The sequence below is a fragment of the Notechis scutatus genome, chromosome 3 (assembly GCF_049901735.1).
Source record: "Notechis scutatus isolate UNSWTSFEM ecotype Mainland chromosome 3, rNotScu1.2, whole genome shotgun sequence".
Classification (NCBI taxonomy): domain Eukaryota; kingdom Metazoa; phylum Chordata; class Lepidosauria; order Squamata; family Elapidae; genus Notechis; species Notechis scutatus.
Window position 1 is genome coordinate 62,369,357 of NC_142011.1, and position 13,011 is coordinate 62,382,367.

The window sequence follows — 13,011 nt, forward strand, 5'->3', positions numbered from 1 at the left end:
TCAACAATTGAACTTGGTTTTTCAGATAACTTGTAACAATGAGTCAACTGGTACCAAGACCAGTTGAATATAATTTAAGTGAACTAGAATTGACTATGATACTTCTGCTAATTTGAGGACAGATAGCAATAGCAATAGCACTTAGACTTATATACTGCTTCACAGTGCTTTACAGCCCTCTTGAAGTGGTTTACAGAGTCAGCCTGTTGCCCCCAACAATTTGGGGTCCTCATTTTACCACCTCGGAAGGATGGAAGGCCGAGTCAACCTTGAGCCTGGTGAGATTTGAACTGCCAAATTGCAGGCAGCCGGCAGTCAGCAGAAATAGCCTGCAGTATTGCACTCTAACCATTGCGCCACCATGGCTCATGACCCTCGTATTAAGAATTCCATGTATAGGTAGTCCTCGATTTACAACCATTAGTGACTGTTCAAAGTTACAGCAGCACTGGAAGAAGTGACTTACAATCAGAAGAAGTGACTTACAATCTCGTACTTACGACCATCACAACATCCCTATAGTCTCCATGATTGGAGTCTTAGCTTTTGACAGCTGGTTTTCATTTACAATGATAACACCGTCCTGGCTCACATGATCACATTTGTAATCTTCTCAACTAGCTTCTGATAAGCAAGGACAGTGAGGAAGCTGGCAAGGAAAGTTGCAAGCCTCTTGTCACGTGATGTCTCATTTAATGAATGGTGATCCAGGTGCGATCATATGATGTTTCATTTAACAATCACACTGCTTAACTAATTTTCCAGTACTGATTTGGACATAAGGCAAGGATTACCTACACCAGGGATATCAAACTCAAGGCCTGCGGGCCGCATCCTGCCCACAGGATACTTAGATCTGACCCGTGGGGCCCCCTTGAAAACAACGAAGAACCATGTGCAGCCCTCCCAGGCTCTGTTTTCACTGGCAAAAGGGCTGCAAGTCATTGAGCTGGCCATGCCCATCTGGCCCACCGAGGTCAGTCAACCTTGATGTGGCCCTCAATGAAATTGAGTTTGATACCCCTGACCTACACTGTCGAGTCATGAAATTTGCTGTCATTTCTTTGCATCTCTTGTGTGTAGCAACAGTTGTTTGGTACTATTAGAACAGGTTTAATCCAAATAAGTGTTCTATTAGAACACTTTTTGAATTAAAAGTGATTCTACCCTTAGGATGGGGGCTTCTCTAAAAATCCACTGGATTGCACCTTAAATATAATAATTAGTAATATTTTTCCCCAAAAAGTAGAGCATGACATATATCCCATTGGTAGCAGTGCTGGATATCTATACTTTAAAGAAATGCTTTATGCAACATACTTTTTCAAAGATTTAAAATATTACATAGTGTGTTAAACATTTACAGCCAAATTATGGAATTCCTTGATACTTTGTAAAATTAGGTCCATATAATTGATTTTTTCGATTTCTTAAAAGACCACTCACTGAGAAAAAATTAAGTTATTGGGAAGAAGATATCTTTCTCTAGACCCATTCTATGTTGGGTGCTGCAGGGATCAGTATTCTCTCAGCTCCTATTTGAAATCTTTATAAGGCTGCTGGGTGAGCTCATCCATCACTATAGAGTGATGGTATGATCAATATGCGGTGTCTATGCCACTGGCAAATTAAGCAATGCCATGAATGACTTATCCAGCACCTGGAAGCTTTGAGGTTCTGGGTGGGAAACAACAGGCTTCGGCTGAATGCTGGCAAGGCTGGGTGGCTTTGAATTTTGGGCTTGCCAGTTCCAGGATTATGCCATCTTTAGTGCTGGATGGGTGTGCACTGCCCCAGACAAACCCAATGCCCAACCTGGGGATACTCCTAGACTCATAACTCTTGCTTGAAGGAGGTCTTTGCACAGCTTCACATTGTGACCAATTTGTCCCGTTCCTAGATTGGAGGATTCTGGTCACAGTCATTCAACCTAAACTCTCTCTTGATTGGACTACTGTAATGTGCTTCACATGGTACTGCTCTTGCAGAGTATCTAGAAGTTTTAGCTGAAACATAATGTAACCGCACAGGCAGTTATGTGTGTTTAGTTATGTGTGTTTCTAGAACAGCACACAATACCCTCTCCTTCGCAAGTTGCATTTGTTGCCAGTCTGCTTCTGGGTTCAAAGTTCAATTTTAACTTTAAAGCCTTCCATGGCATAGGACCAGTTTATCTGGAGGACCACTTCTCCCCAGTTACAGTTGCTTGTCCAATCATATCTGGCAAAAGAAGCATGTTGCAGGTCCCACCTTTTAGGGAATTACACTCAATAGGCCTGAAGAAACATTGCTTCTCTGCCAGAGTGTGTGACTCCCCTCCAAACTGATTTGAGCTCCATTCCTACTTATTTCCAGAAGTCCCTCAAGACCTGGTTTTGTCATCAGGCCTTGGGGTCTCAGAGAACTGGTGAGATCTTGAATGGCTCCTTTGTTGATTTACTTTCTTGCTTTTTTAATGTTTTAATAAACGTTATAGGTGGGTTTTTTTGACATGTTTTATTGTTGTACACCACCCAGAGTTGTTTCTTGTGAGATAGTGACTATACAAATTTGGCATATAAATAAATAAACTTGACCTAATTAAATAGGGAAATAGGGAAAATCTTTATTAGTATTATTTATGGATCAAGATAAACATTTTCATTTTTCTTTAACATTGAGCTAGTCTGCTCTGACAGATATTTAAAAGAAGCTTGTTCCCAACCAACCTCCCCCCCAATAGGCAGTCTTCCATTTACAATTACATTTAGAACCAGAATTTTACCCCGATCATAAGAAACCAGCTGAGAAGATTGCAAATTGCAATAGCGTGACCACAAGATGCAACACTAGTAACTTTGAAGACGGGTCATAAGTCACCTTTTTCCAAGGTCATTGTAATTTTGAACCATGATTAAACAAATGGTTGTAACTGGTGGTCTGCCTGTATATATACATAGTGTGCAGGTATAACCTGGAATCTTAAAAGAGATAAAGACAGCATGTTTTCTTATTCTTCTGGCATAATTGTATTCAGCTGTTGAATAGCAATAACATAAATAGTTGAACAAATGATAGCTGTTACAGTTCATATTAATAGTGTATGAAAACAAAGCCACAACAAAACTCTTCTGTGCAAGCTCTCTAATGTTGAGATTGTGAAATGTTACTTATCTTCATTACTAGAACATCTAAAATGGCATTAATTGATTGTAGTTTATAGCTGCTGATTGATTAGTCCCACTGGATAATGTTGAAATTCCTTCTTTGAAAATGGAGCATTATTAATAAAAGTTCCATTGAGCAATCTTGCCATCTGTGAGACATTAACCCAGGGACCCTCCTTCTCTTTTCAGGCTGGACAATTTGCTTAATATGGCCTATGGCGTAAAGAGGTAATTAGAATTCCAGATTGCCAGATGTCCATGTTGGCACAGATTGGTGCTATAATTTTTTTTAATCACTAACTTTATTTTGTTTTTAATTCCTTCTTTTTTTCCACCAGCATGCCAAACGTTTTCTGTCTTTTCATTTGGACTTCAGTTCATTTTCTTTAACAATGAGCACAAGCACATACAAAAGTTATGTGCAAATCTTTTATTTCATGTTTTCTGTTGTTACAGGTTTTTTGAGATGGTTTGGGTGCAACAGATACAAGTATCCTGATTCCAAAACTATTTTGTTTAATAATTGGGGGGGTTATTAATAGTTTCTTAATAGACATTTAGTATAAATTTATAATTGCAAATATGGTTAAAATTAATATTGGCTAAGTATTTCAGGGAGCCCATAACTTTTCTTCTTATTTTTCTTAAACTGTAACTGTATGCACCTTAATCAGATCCAGGTTTTCTTTGTTACAGGTTTAACAGTGTTTCCAGTAATTTGGAGCTTGTGATTTTTCTATTTTTGGTTAATAGTTTGCTTGTTCTGATTTTGATTTTATTTTAATTCAATTTTTAAAGGTTATATTATTATGGCTCTTTGTTTTATATATATATATATATCAGTACAGAACTTAAAGAAACACAAATCACAAAAGGATTACTTCACATATTTACAGCTCAGAAATGCTTCATATCTAGGACAAAGGGCCTTGCATCCTTACTGTAGCATGATAATGTATGTACAAAAGTTATGAGCAAAGATGCCAATTCATTTGCTCTGTTTCTCTCTTGAAAAAGAGTAAGTATTCCAGAAATATGTAATATTGCAGACAAACAATATATATGATATCTCTTTGCATATTTACATTGTATGTACATCCTCACACATAGATTATTCCAGGTTGTTTGGGGAACAGCAAAAACACTGGTAAGTATAAGTTTTAGCTACTGTAGGCATGCCCCCAGATAAATACAGTTCAATCTCTATGGTTCAGAAAATTAGCAATAACTTTTTCATTGGTGATTGTACAAGATTTCATAGTTCATGTAACCTTGAATTGGTTTGAATTGAGTTCTGTACCTTATACAATGTTGCTTATCCCAAAAGGAAATAGCGGGGTGCGTGCGTGTGTGTGTGTGTTTGCTGGATTGATAAGAACAGTTGCTTCCTAAGTGCCAAAAAATAAATGACAACGTGTCTTTATAAATAGCATTTGACAGAAATAGCAGTGGCTAAAGAATAGGGCTGTATAACCTTCAGAGAGCTGATCTGATTCAAAAGAGTTTTGATGTGCTATCTCTAGTGACTTTGAAATGGTTTGGAGGACTTCAGATTCAGTAGTCTTTCTCACATCTCCAAATATTGCTGGAACTTGAAGGAACAGCCAGGGAATATAATCATCCTTCTGAATCTTGTGGTTTGCTATTTCAGTTTCATTTTGGAACTATAATTAGATTAGACAGGTTATGTGGAAGTTAAGTGATTCAGAAAAAGAAAAAAGTTATTTAAAAAAATAGTTTTAAGATTTCCTGAACAAAGCTCAACTCTTTTTTTCTTGGCAATAGGATGACAGGTTTTTGTTTTTTTTTTGCCATTGCTCCTTCTGATTGTTTTGTTTTGTCTCTTCCGTATGACCTATAGCTCTGGTATCCTAACCATGTACTAACCAGCTCTACCCTGCTTTTTGGGATGGATGGCGTAGTGCTGCCATCTACAGTTCCTTTCCTTAAATCCATACCATTATTTCCTTATCCCTTTATCCCATTTTTATAGTATATTTCTTTTCAATCTGTGCCCTATCCGTCTATGTGTTTTTAGCTATTTTAGCCTACCTTTGTTTCTGTTTATTACCAAGTTTGCATTATAATAGTAAACTAAAGGAAAACTTTGGATAAATAATCTCAGTTCTATGTCACAGTGTTTATGTATATCATAAGAAATCCTCTGGGGACCAGATTCATGGAATTATTTTTCTGATTAAAGGTTATTCATGCCATTACTGACGTGCTTCTTGTTTAAAAATTGCAATGGGATTTCTGCTTCTTTATATTTAGCATCACGGCTATTATTCTCATCAATTTGAAATGAAAAGAAAGTTACACATCACAATTTTATGTAATTTGAATTATGAATTGTTGTTCAATCACAAATAACGAAGTTATTGCCAGTGTATTGTATAATACAGTAGTTATTTTTAATGGCTTTTCCTCTTGTAGTGGTCAATACTACATAAGACCAAATGAGGTATGGATCAAATGCTGTTCTAGTCCTCAGAAAATCTACATATAAATTCCATCTAGCTTTGAAGGTAGTGTCTTCAGACTGATTGCTGTCTTTTAGCCTACTAGTAGTTCTGAGCTTAAATTGGGAAATGTGAGCTCCTGGAGGAAAGATATAAATAACACAAAATAAACACTAATTCTGAGTACAGTGGGAATATTTTGAAGAAAAATTGCACTATTATTATGCAACAAATTTCCCACAGATAACTCTGTAAACTTCAGAATTGTCAGTGTATGTTTAAAGCTAAATGCAGATGATTAAACTAAGTGATGACCAATTCAAAACTTAACATATGGTGTTTGAATTTATGTTGCAACAATGGTTTTTAAACATTCTGAACACAGTATCAAGCTTTACAATTACCACTTTTCACTCCCTTGATTTCTGGATAGCTGTAAATATATTTTATTGCACAATTAGGTAGTATAGACTTATTCTTATGTGATGTTTTGAAGTAGACAACAGAACTCCTGAACAGAAAAAAAGTTTAAAGATTACATATAATACAGATAAACATGAAAGGCTCTTCATCATCTCAATCTAAGAACTGTACTTGAAATGCTAGATTTTATTATATTGATTGTATGGTAAATCCACGTAGTCCTTGACTTATGACTACAATTCAGCCAAAATTTATGTTACTAAGTGAAACAGTTAAGTGAGTTTTACCCCATTTTACAAACTTTCTTGCCACAGTTTTTAAGTGAATCTGGCTTCTCCATTGACTGCCTGTTAGAAGGTCGCAACCATCATAAATATGGGTCAGATGTCAAGTGTCTAAATTTTGATCACATGATGATGGGGATGCTACAATAGTCGTAAGTGTGAAAAACGGTCATAAGTCACTTTTTTCAGTGCCATTGTAATGTTGAATGGTTACTAAATGAACTGTTGTAAATCAAGGACTACCTGTAATAAATCTGACAGAAAACAAGCAAGTTATCAATTTTAGCGTATGAGAGGACACATACACACATATATTATTCTAACTGAGAGAATTTCTCTGTTATATACCATAAATTTGTGGCAGATTTGGTGGGAGACCAATTGAAAAATGCCATAGTTTTTCTAGGATCCTCATCATTTCCAGTACATTTATTGGATGAATTTATGTACACCCCCATATGCATATACATTTTCATTGCACCATTTTCACAAATAGAAAAACCTGTTGTAAATTTTAGGGTTTTTAAATCACTAACTACATTCTTTTCAGTAGAGATCATTAGTTTCACTGTTTTCTCCATGGAGTGTATTTATACGATATCTGGGTATTATACATGATATGAATTATTCACAGATTTAGGAGTAAGTTCTGAAATTGATTTTTATCAAAAATGTCATGTTTGAAAATTGATCTTTAGGTTGGTTTTCCTTTCTGTCTTTTTTTTCTTTTCTTCACCATTAATCTGGTAGGTTTTCTCCAATCACAATTGATGGAATGACAAGCCTTGTGGGAATGAATATTCCTGGCCATACTGGGACTGGATGGTGTATTTTTGTCTACAATTTATCACCCGACTCAGATGAAAGTGTGCTGTGGCAGCTGTTTGGCCCCTTTGGAGCAGTCAATAATGTGAAAGTGATCCGCGACTTCAATACCAACAAATGCAAAGGGTTTGGTTTTGTCACCATGACCAACTACGATGAAGCTGCTATGGCCATTGCCAGCCTTAATGGATACCGCTTAGGAGACCGAGTATTGCAAGTTTCCTTTAAAACCAACAAAACCCATAAATCCTGAATTTCATATCCTAATAATAATTATTATAAATATATATAAATATATAAATATATATACAAACAAACAAAAACTCTTCAAGGCTTATACTCAACCATGGACTTTTATAAGCCAGTGTTGCCTAAGTATTAAACATTGGATATCTTGTGAACAGGAAAAGGATTTTATAATGCTTAGAAAAAAAAACAAAAATCTTTGATGCATTGAATGTTCTTTCATAGCTGTTGTTGTTGAATATAATATACATAAATAACAAAGTGCAGGGATTTTTACCCAGCCAGCTAGTTTTACTACCTTCCTTGAAGGTAGATCTTTTTAAGATGACCATTCACTCATTTGAAAATAAATGAAAAACCTAAAATCATTTTTACAAACCACTGGAATTAGAAGATGTTGCTCTTTTTTCCAAAATGTTTGATTCAATCAGATTGGTAAACCCCCAGCATAAATTAAAGAGGAATAATAAAAATAATAAAAAAAACTCTTTTTATTTTTCCTTTTTTCTTTTGTATCATGTGAACTAAACAGTCTTCTGTTAGGGATAAGGTAAAAGGGGGGATACCTGATGACATAACAGTTTAAATAACATTAACAATGTTGCCAAAGAGGTGGTCTCTTTGCTGAAAATGGGTTTCAAGAAAAATCTATTTTTATAAAATATAAAGAATTTTTACAAGAGAACCTGGATTTGAGAAAAAAAATATTTTGACTGGCTAATTTAGGGGAAATTGACAACTTTGTCATGTTCATACTGCACTGGTAACTTTTTAGAGATCAAGATGTGTGTTTTAAACTGGATTAAGTAGATTGTTTTTTGAAGGATGGGCTACAAACAGATGATCTTCGTATCTTTTCATAGCTTGTAATAAAATATTAAATACAGGAGAGTATTCTTCCCAGGCACACAGTTACCCACAGTCAAAACCCAAAAGCAAGGAGATGAGTTGCAGGATGGTTTTTCTTTAAGTCATCAGTATGGGATATCAGCAGAACAAAGTTTTGGAAAAAATTAATTTTAATCAAAAACTTCCTTTGTTCAAGCAGTAGGTGCTACAAATTATTTACATATCTTAGTATCATAGTTAAATGTAATGTGTTTAGAAGGAAAAAGTACATTTGCTTTTCATTTGTTAAGAATTTTCAGATTCACTTTTTAGCCCATGCTGATATAAATTGGGCTTTGTTGGCACATTCGAGACACTCTTTATGTTGCTTGAAACACTTATTTATTTAATTGCTGATGTGACGCATATGCCAAAATCAAATATTGCTAGTTTGGCTAGTCTACTTATTTGTTTACTTAAACTATGGGAAGAAGCATATTATTGTGTCATTTTGTTGTGTGTGTATGTGTATATATAATATAAATATATATATATATATATATAAAGTTATTTTTTTTTCTTTTGTTAACTTATTCTAAGTTGTAACACTTTGCTAGTTTTGTTTGTATATGTCTTAAAATGTTTTCTTATGATACTTAAGTGGCAAGAGGTATCAAGGTAACTTGTGTAGAAATATTGTTTGATATATTGTCATGTTTGTTGTGAATATTTTTTTTTCTTACTGCACAATAGAAACAAAAACCTGACTCTTTATTTTAATGTAATTCAGATTGGGGAAAACAGAGCTAAGGGAACAAAATGACTGAGGGAGAGCTCTCCCATGTCCAGTGCACTGATCCTTTTCGTATGTTTGTGCTTTGTATGGTTAATATATTTAAAACAAAAGAAGTCATGCTCTTCCCTGAGTACTAGAAACAGTTACTCGCTATGCATAATCTAGTTGATAGTTAAATTTGCTATTGCTTTTCTTGTCTTGTTATATAAAAACTTTTCAATACCAGTTTAGTCTTAATGGTAATAAAATGTTACAGTTCTTTCTAACCCAGGCTTTTTTTGTGTATTTTTTCCCATGCTTATACTCACTAACTGCTTGTCAACTAAGTGATACCGATTTTGCTGCACAGAGAAGGGGCAAATATTTTATAAGCCAGCTTCAAAGCAGAGGGCGCTCCCTAAGTTTCATTGTTCATTTACCTGTTCAAATGATTCTAGTTTTAAACAAGCAAGCAAAAAATTAAAACACCATAATTCAGTATATGGGGAAAAAACTTTTCTACACCATCTCTTAATGAATGAACAGAATTTTCTGGGAAATGTTTGATGCAGTTTCTAAGTATAAGTGGTGATGGCATGCCCAGAACTTTTCTCTACAATATGTTTTAATTATTTGAAAGAAAAATAAATATTTCCTAGAACCAAGCAGTTTTATTTTTTAGTTATAATGTAAGACTTCTTGTTTAACTTTCCCATTAGATTATTTAGAGAGAAGTATTATAAATATTTTTTTCATAATGTTATATTTGAATTGTTTGTATTTAAATTATCCACACTATAAATGAAAGTGTGTATAATGACTATGTACTTGCCAACTTTTTAAAATGTGTGCCAGGCATCTTAATAACAACAGATGCATTATATTAGTTCCTGATCCAGTAGTTTCGAGACATTTAATTGTGATTATCACAAGAGAGGTTCCAGAATGTTGCATCATACCTTATCTGCAATTGTTTGTATTTTAACAGAGAAGCATGGGTGGAGAAGAGCTACACATAATGCTTATATCATTTTCCTTGTTCTTCCCTTCCATATCTTCTTCTGTCAAATTGGGTTTTCCATTCTCCTATCCTCCAAATTTTCCAGCATTCTCTTGATTGACAAGGAAAGAAGAACTTCTGTTCAGTCTTCATGAAACGTGATTTCACAACTTTTAAATATTTTAGATTAGGGTGGAAAGATATTCTTAGAAAGGAAGCCTCAGACATTTTTTTTTAAGGATGTATCTTGAGAATGGACCTGAACATGCTGAGACCTTTCCCCATCGTTTTAGAACATCTCATCACAGACCTACATTTTGTAATTAGATTTTGTTTGGTTGCAGTGATTGCAACTAGTGCTCTGACATACAGTGGATTAAAGTCTATATTTCCCAACTACACTTCAACTATTGTGGGGAAGTACACCTGCTTGTGGAACAGGAAGAAATTACTTCAAAGATTTTGCAATTGCATGATTTATTGAATGGAAACAAACATACGTTAAGGTTGGAAACAGTCTTTCATGTTTGTCAAATCCTGTTGTAAACAAGATAGGAAAAAAAGAAAGGGGAAAATAAATATATAAAAACATAAAAGTGAGTAACAACTATGAGACGGATTTGAAGAATATTCTGTGCTGCTACAATCAATAATCGGGTTTTATTTCTCAACTGGCTGATCTCCCTGACTTGACCCTTTCTAGATATAATGTGGTGGTGGGGACTTCTCTTCACAAAGAAATTACGACATCGGTTTAATAGCTACTGAACAATCATGAATGCAGAATTCAGTATGATAAATCATTTTACAATCACAGTACTTAAATGGCCTCAAATCTGCATTTAAGATTCTAAAACATAAAGCATCTCTAAAGGAAGATGGGTAACTTTTAGGATAAAATTGATCCTCAGAAATCAAGACTTCTTATTCCCAGTTCTGGTAGCGCCAAGAAAGCAGCCTTCTCTCCCTGCCACCGCCTTTCACCATAAATCTGCCTACTTCTCTCACCCATTTTGCTGCTCTATTGATTTTTAAAATGCACTGTATGTATTATCATAGCTGAACTAGAATTTGATCTGAAAGCATGCTGTGATTAATAGAAGCTTCTTGAATCTCTTGAAGGCCGGAATAGAAGTTTACAAGCCCCTCCAACAGAATTTGTAGAGAGAAACTATAAGCAACCATTGAATCATTTAAAGAGTGACTTTGACGGCTACTGCCAAAAGCTGCATTTTAATGATAACAGTAATTGTAGCTAATGATAAAGGAAAGAATAGTGAGCATATGTGATGAACTACAAAGAGGTTTTTGTCAGATTACTTAATCACATTTAAAGTTTATTGAAAGAATCTTGTTTTCAAATATGTTAAATAATGCATTTATATTTATTTTTCATTTAAAAAGTGTGTTCTAGAAAAATAACAAATAATTCAAAGGCAGTAGCAGATGAATACATGTGGAAATCCTTGAGTAGAATAAAAACTTCAATATTATAATCCAACGAGGAGCCAACGTTCCTCATAATAATGTAATAGAATAAACTAAGTAACATATGAATGTATTTTGAATTGTTGACTGTATATTTTGAAAAGGTCTGAAGCCCATAACAAAGTAATTTCTGGCATCATCTATTAAGTATGTCTGCAACATCAGCTGTTTACTTCTGCAAGGTGGAAATCCATCATACAAGTAGTATAAAATCTGTTATTTTCCCCTTATGCCTTGAGTCCCACAGAAATCAATAGCAGATGCCTGGTCCACAATTAATAGTTCTTCAAGTATTCATCAGTGCATTCACATAATGCTAGAGACTGTACATGCATATTCAGGTAATCCTCAACTTACCACAACGATCAGGACTGGAACGTCTTGCAAAAAAATGCAGTCCTTAAGTGAGTAGCACATAATATTACAACCTTTTTGCTGCGATCATTATGCAAATTTTGATTCCTTCCATTGTCTTTGCTTGTCAGAAGCTCCCTGAAAAGGTTGCAAATGATGATTGTGTGAGCCTTCCATCCCCTGACACCAATTGTCATAATACATTCTGGTTGCCAGGCACCCAAATTTTGATCACATAACTGCAGGGATGCTATGATGGTCATAAGTGCAAGGACTTGTCTTAAATCACCTTTTAGTACTATTTGAATGTTCATTAAACTAATGTTCATAACTTGAAGACTACCTGTATTGTTCTAACATCTAAAGGTACTGTCCTTGTGCAGGAGAGTTTATTGTGCTTATACAGGGCAACATTATCTCTTACCTGACTTGCTGTGTTTATATTCCAGCTGTGTAAACATGAGAAGGGGAAAGAATTTTTGCATATGCACTAAAAGCAATTTAAAGGATCAAGTAACTAGCTTGCTTTTTTCAGAGTTTCTGTGCATCATTGAGATGGTTGAATCAAAGTCTAATTTACCAGACAACAAGAGATGAATTCTGAAAACAGATACAAGATTGTCTGCATCAGAATTGGCCCATGTATGAATATTAAAAAGTAGTTTGTGAGAAGAAGACGTTGTAATCCTGGTTGCATGACTTTTCACCACGGAAGTGAGAAGTAAGATTGTTAACTGGTGTTTGAAATATTTTGTATCATAAATACAGTGTTCTAATTATGGAAACAAAACTAGAAACCAGCAAACTAGTTATTCTTTAGAAGGCAGCTATGCACTGAGTGTAAAACATTTACTATGTGACTTTTTAAATGAAAAATAAAATTGCAAAATAAAGAGATGATTTCAAATCCCTATATTGAGCATGCCTAAAGTCATTGTACATTTACAGTCAATGTGTAAGTATGGCATGGTAGACAAAAGTGATAGCCATGAGTCAAGTTATTTGGATAAACTAGAACCCGGAAAAATATATAACCCAAAGTTCACAGGTTTTAAACTTGGATTTGGTACGAAGTTTTCTCTTCTAAAACTTTTAACCCTACAATATGTTTTTTAGAGTTGGTAGAAGTGTTAAATTATATGTGTGATTTAAAAAGTCCATGAAAAACAGGATAGTGGTT

The 13,011-nt window shown here is 34.6% G+C and overlaps 1 protein-coding gene across 9 annotated transcripts in view; it reads left to right on the top strand.

Annotated features, from left to right (window-relative positions):
• The window catches only part of ELAVL4 (ELAV like RNA binding protein 4), a 143,707-nt gene extending 130,999 nt beyond the window's left edge, over positions 1-12,708 (top strand). For 7 of the 9 annotated variants that reach the window (XM_087960248.1, XM_087960247.1, XM_087960249.1 and 4 more), the window contains 2 exons: positions 3,336-3,374; positions 7,066-12,707. In XM_087960248.1, coding sequence (XP_087816374.1) covers positions 3,336-3,374; positions 7,066-7,393 — 367 coding nt within the window. In that variant the 3' untranslated portion in view covers positions 7,394-12,707. Of the gene's footprint in view, positions 1-3,335; positions 3,375-7,065 lie in introns of all 9 variants that reach the window. The other 2 variants (XM_087960242.1, XM_026665837.2) reach the window with 2 other exon arrangements.
• The last annotated feature ends 303 nt before the right edge of the window (positions 12,709-13,011 follow it).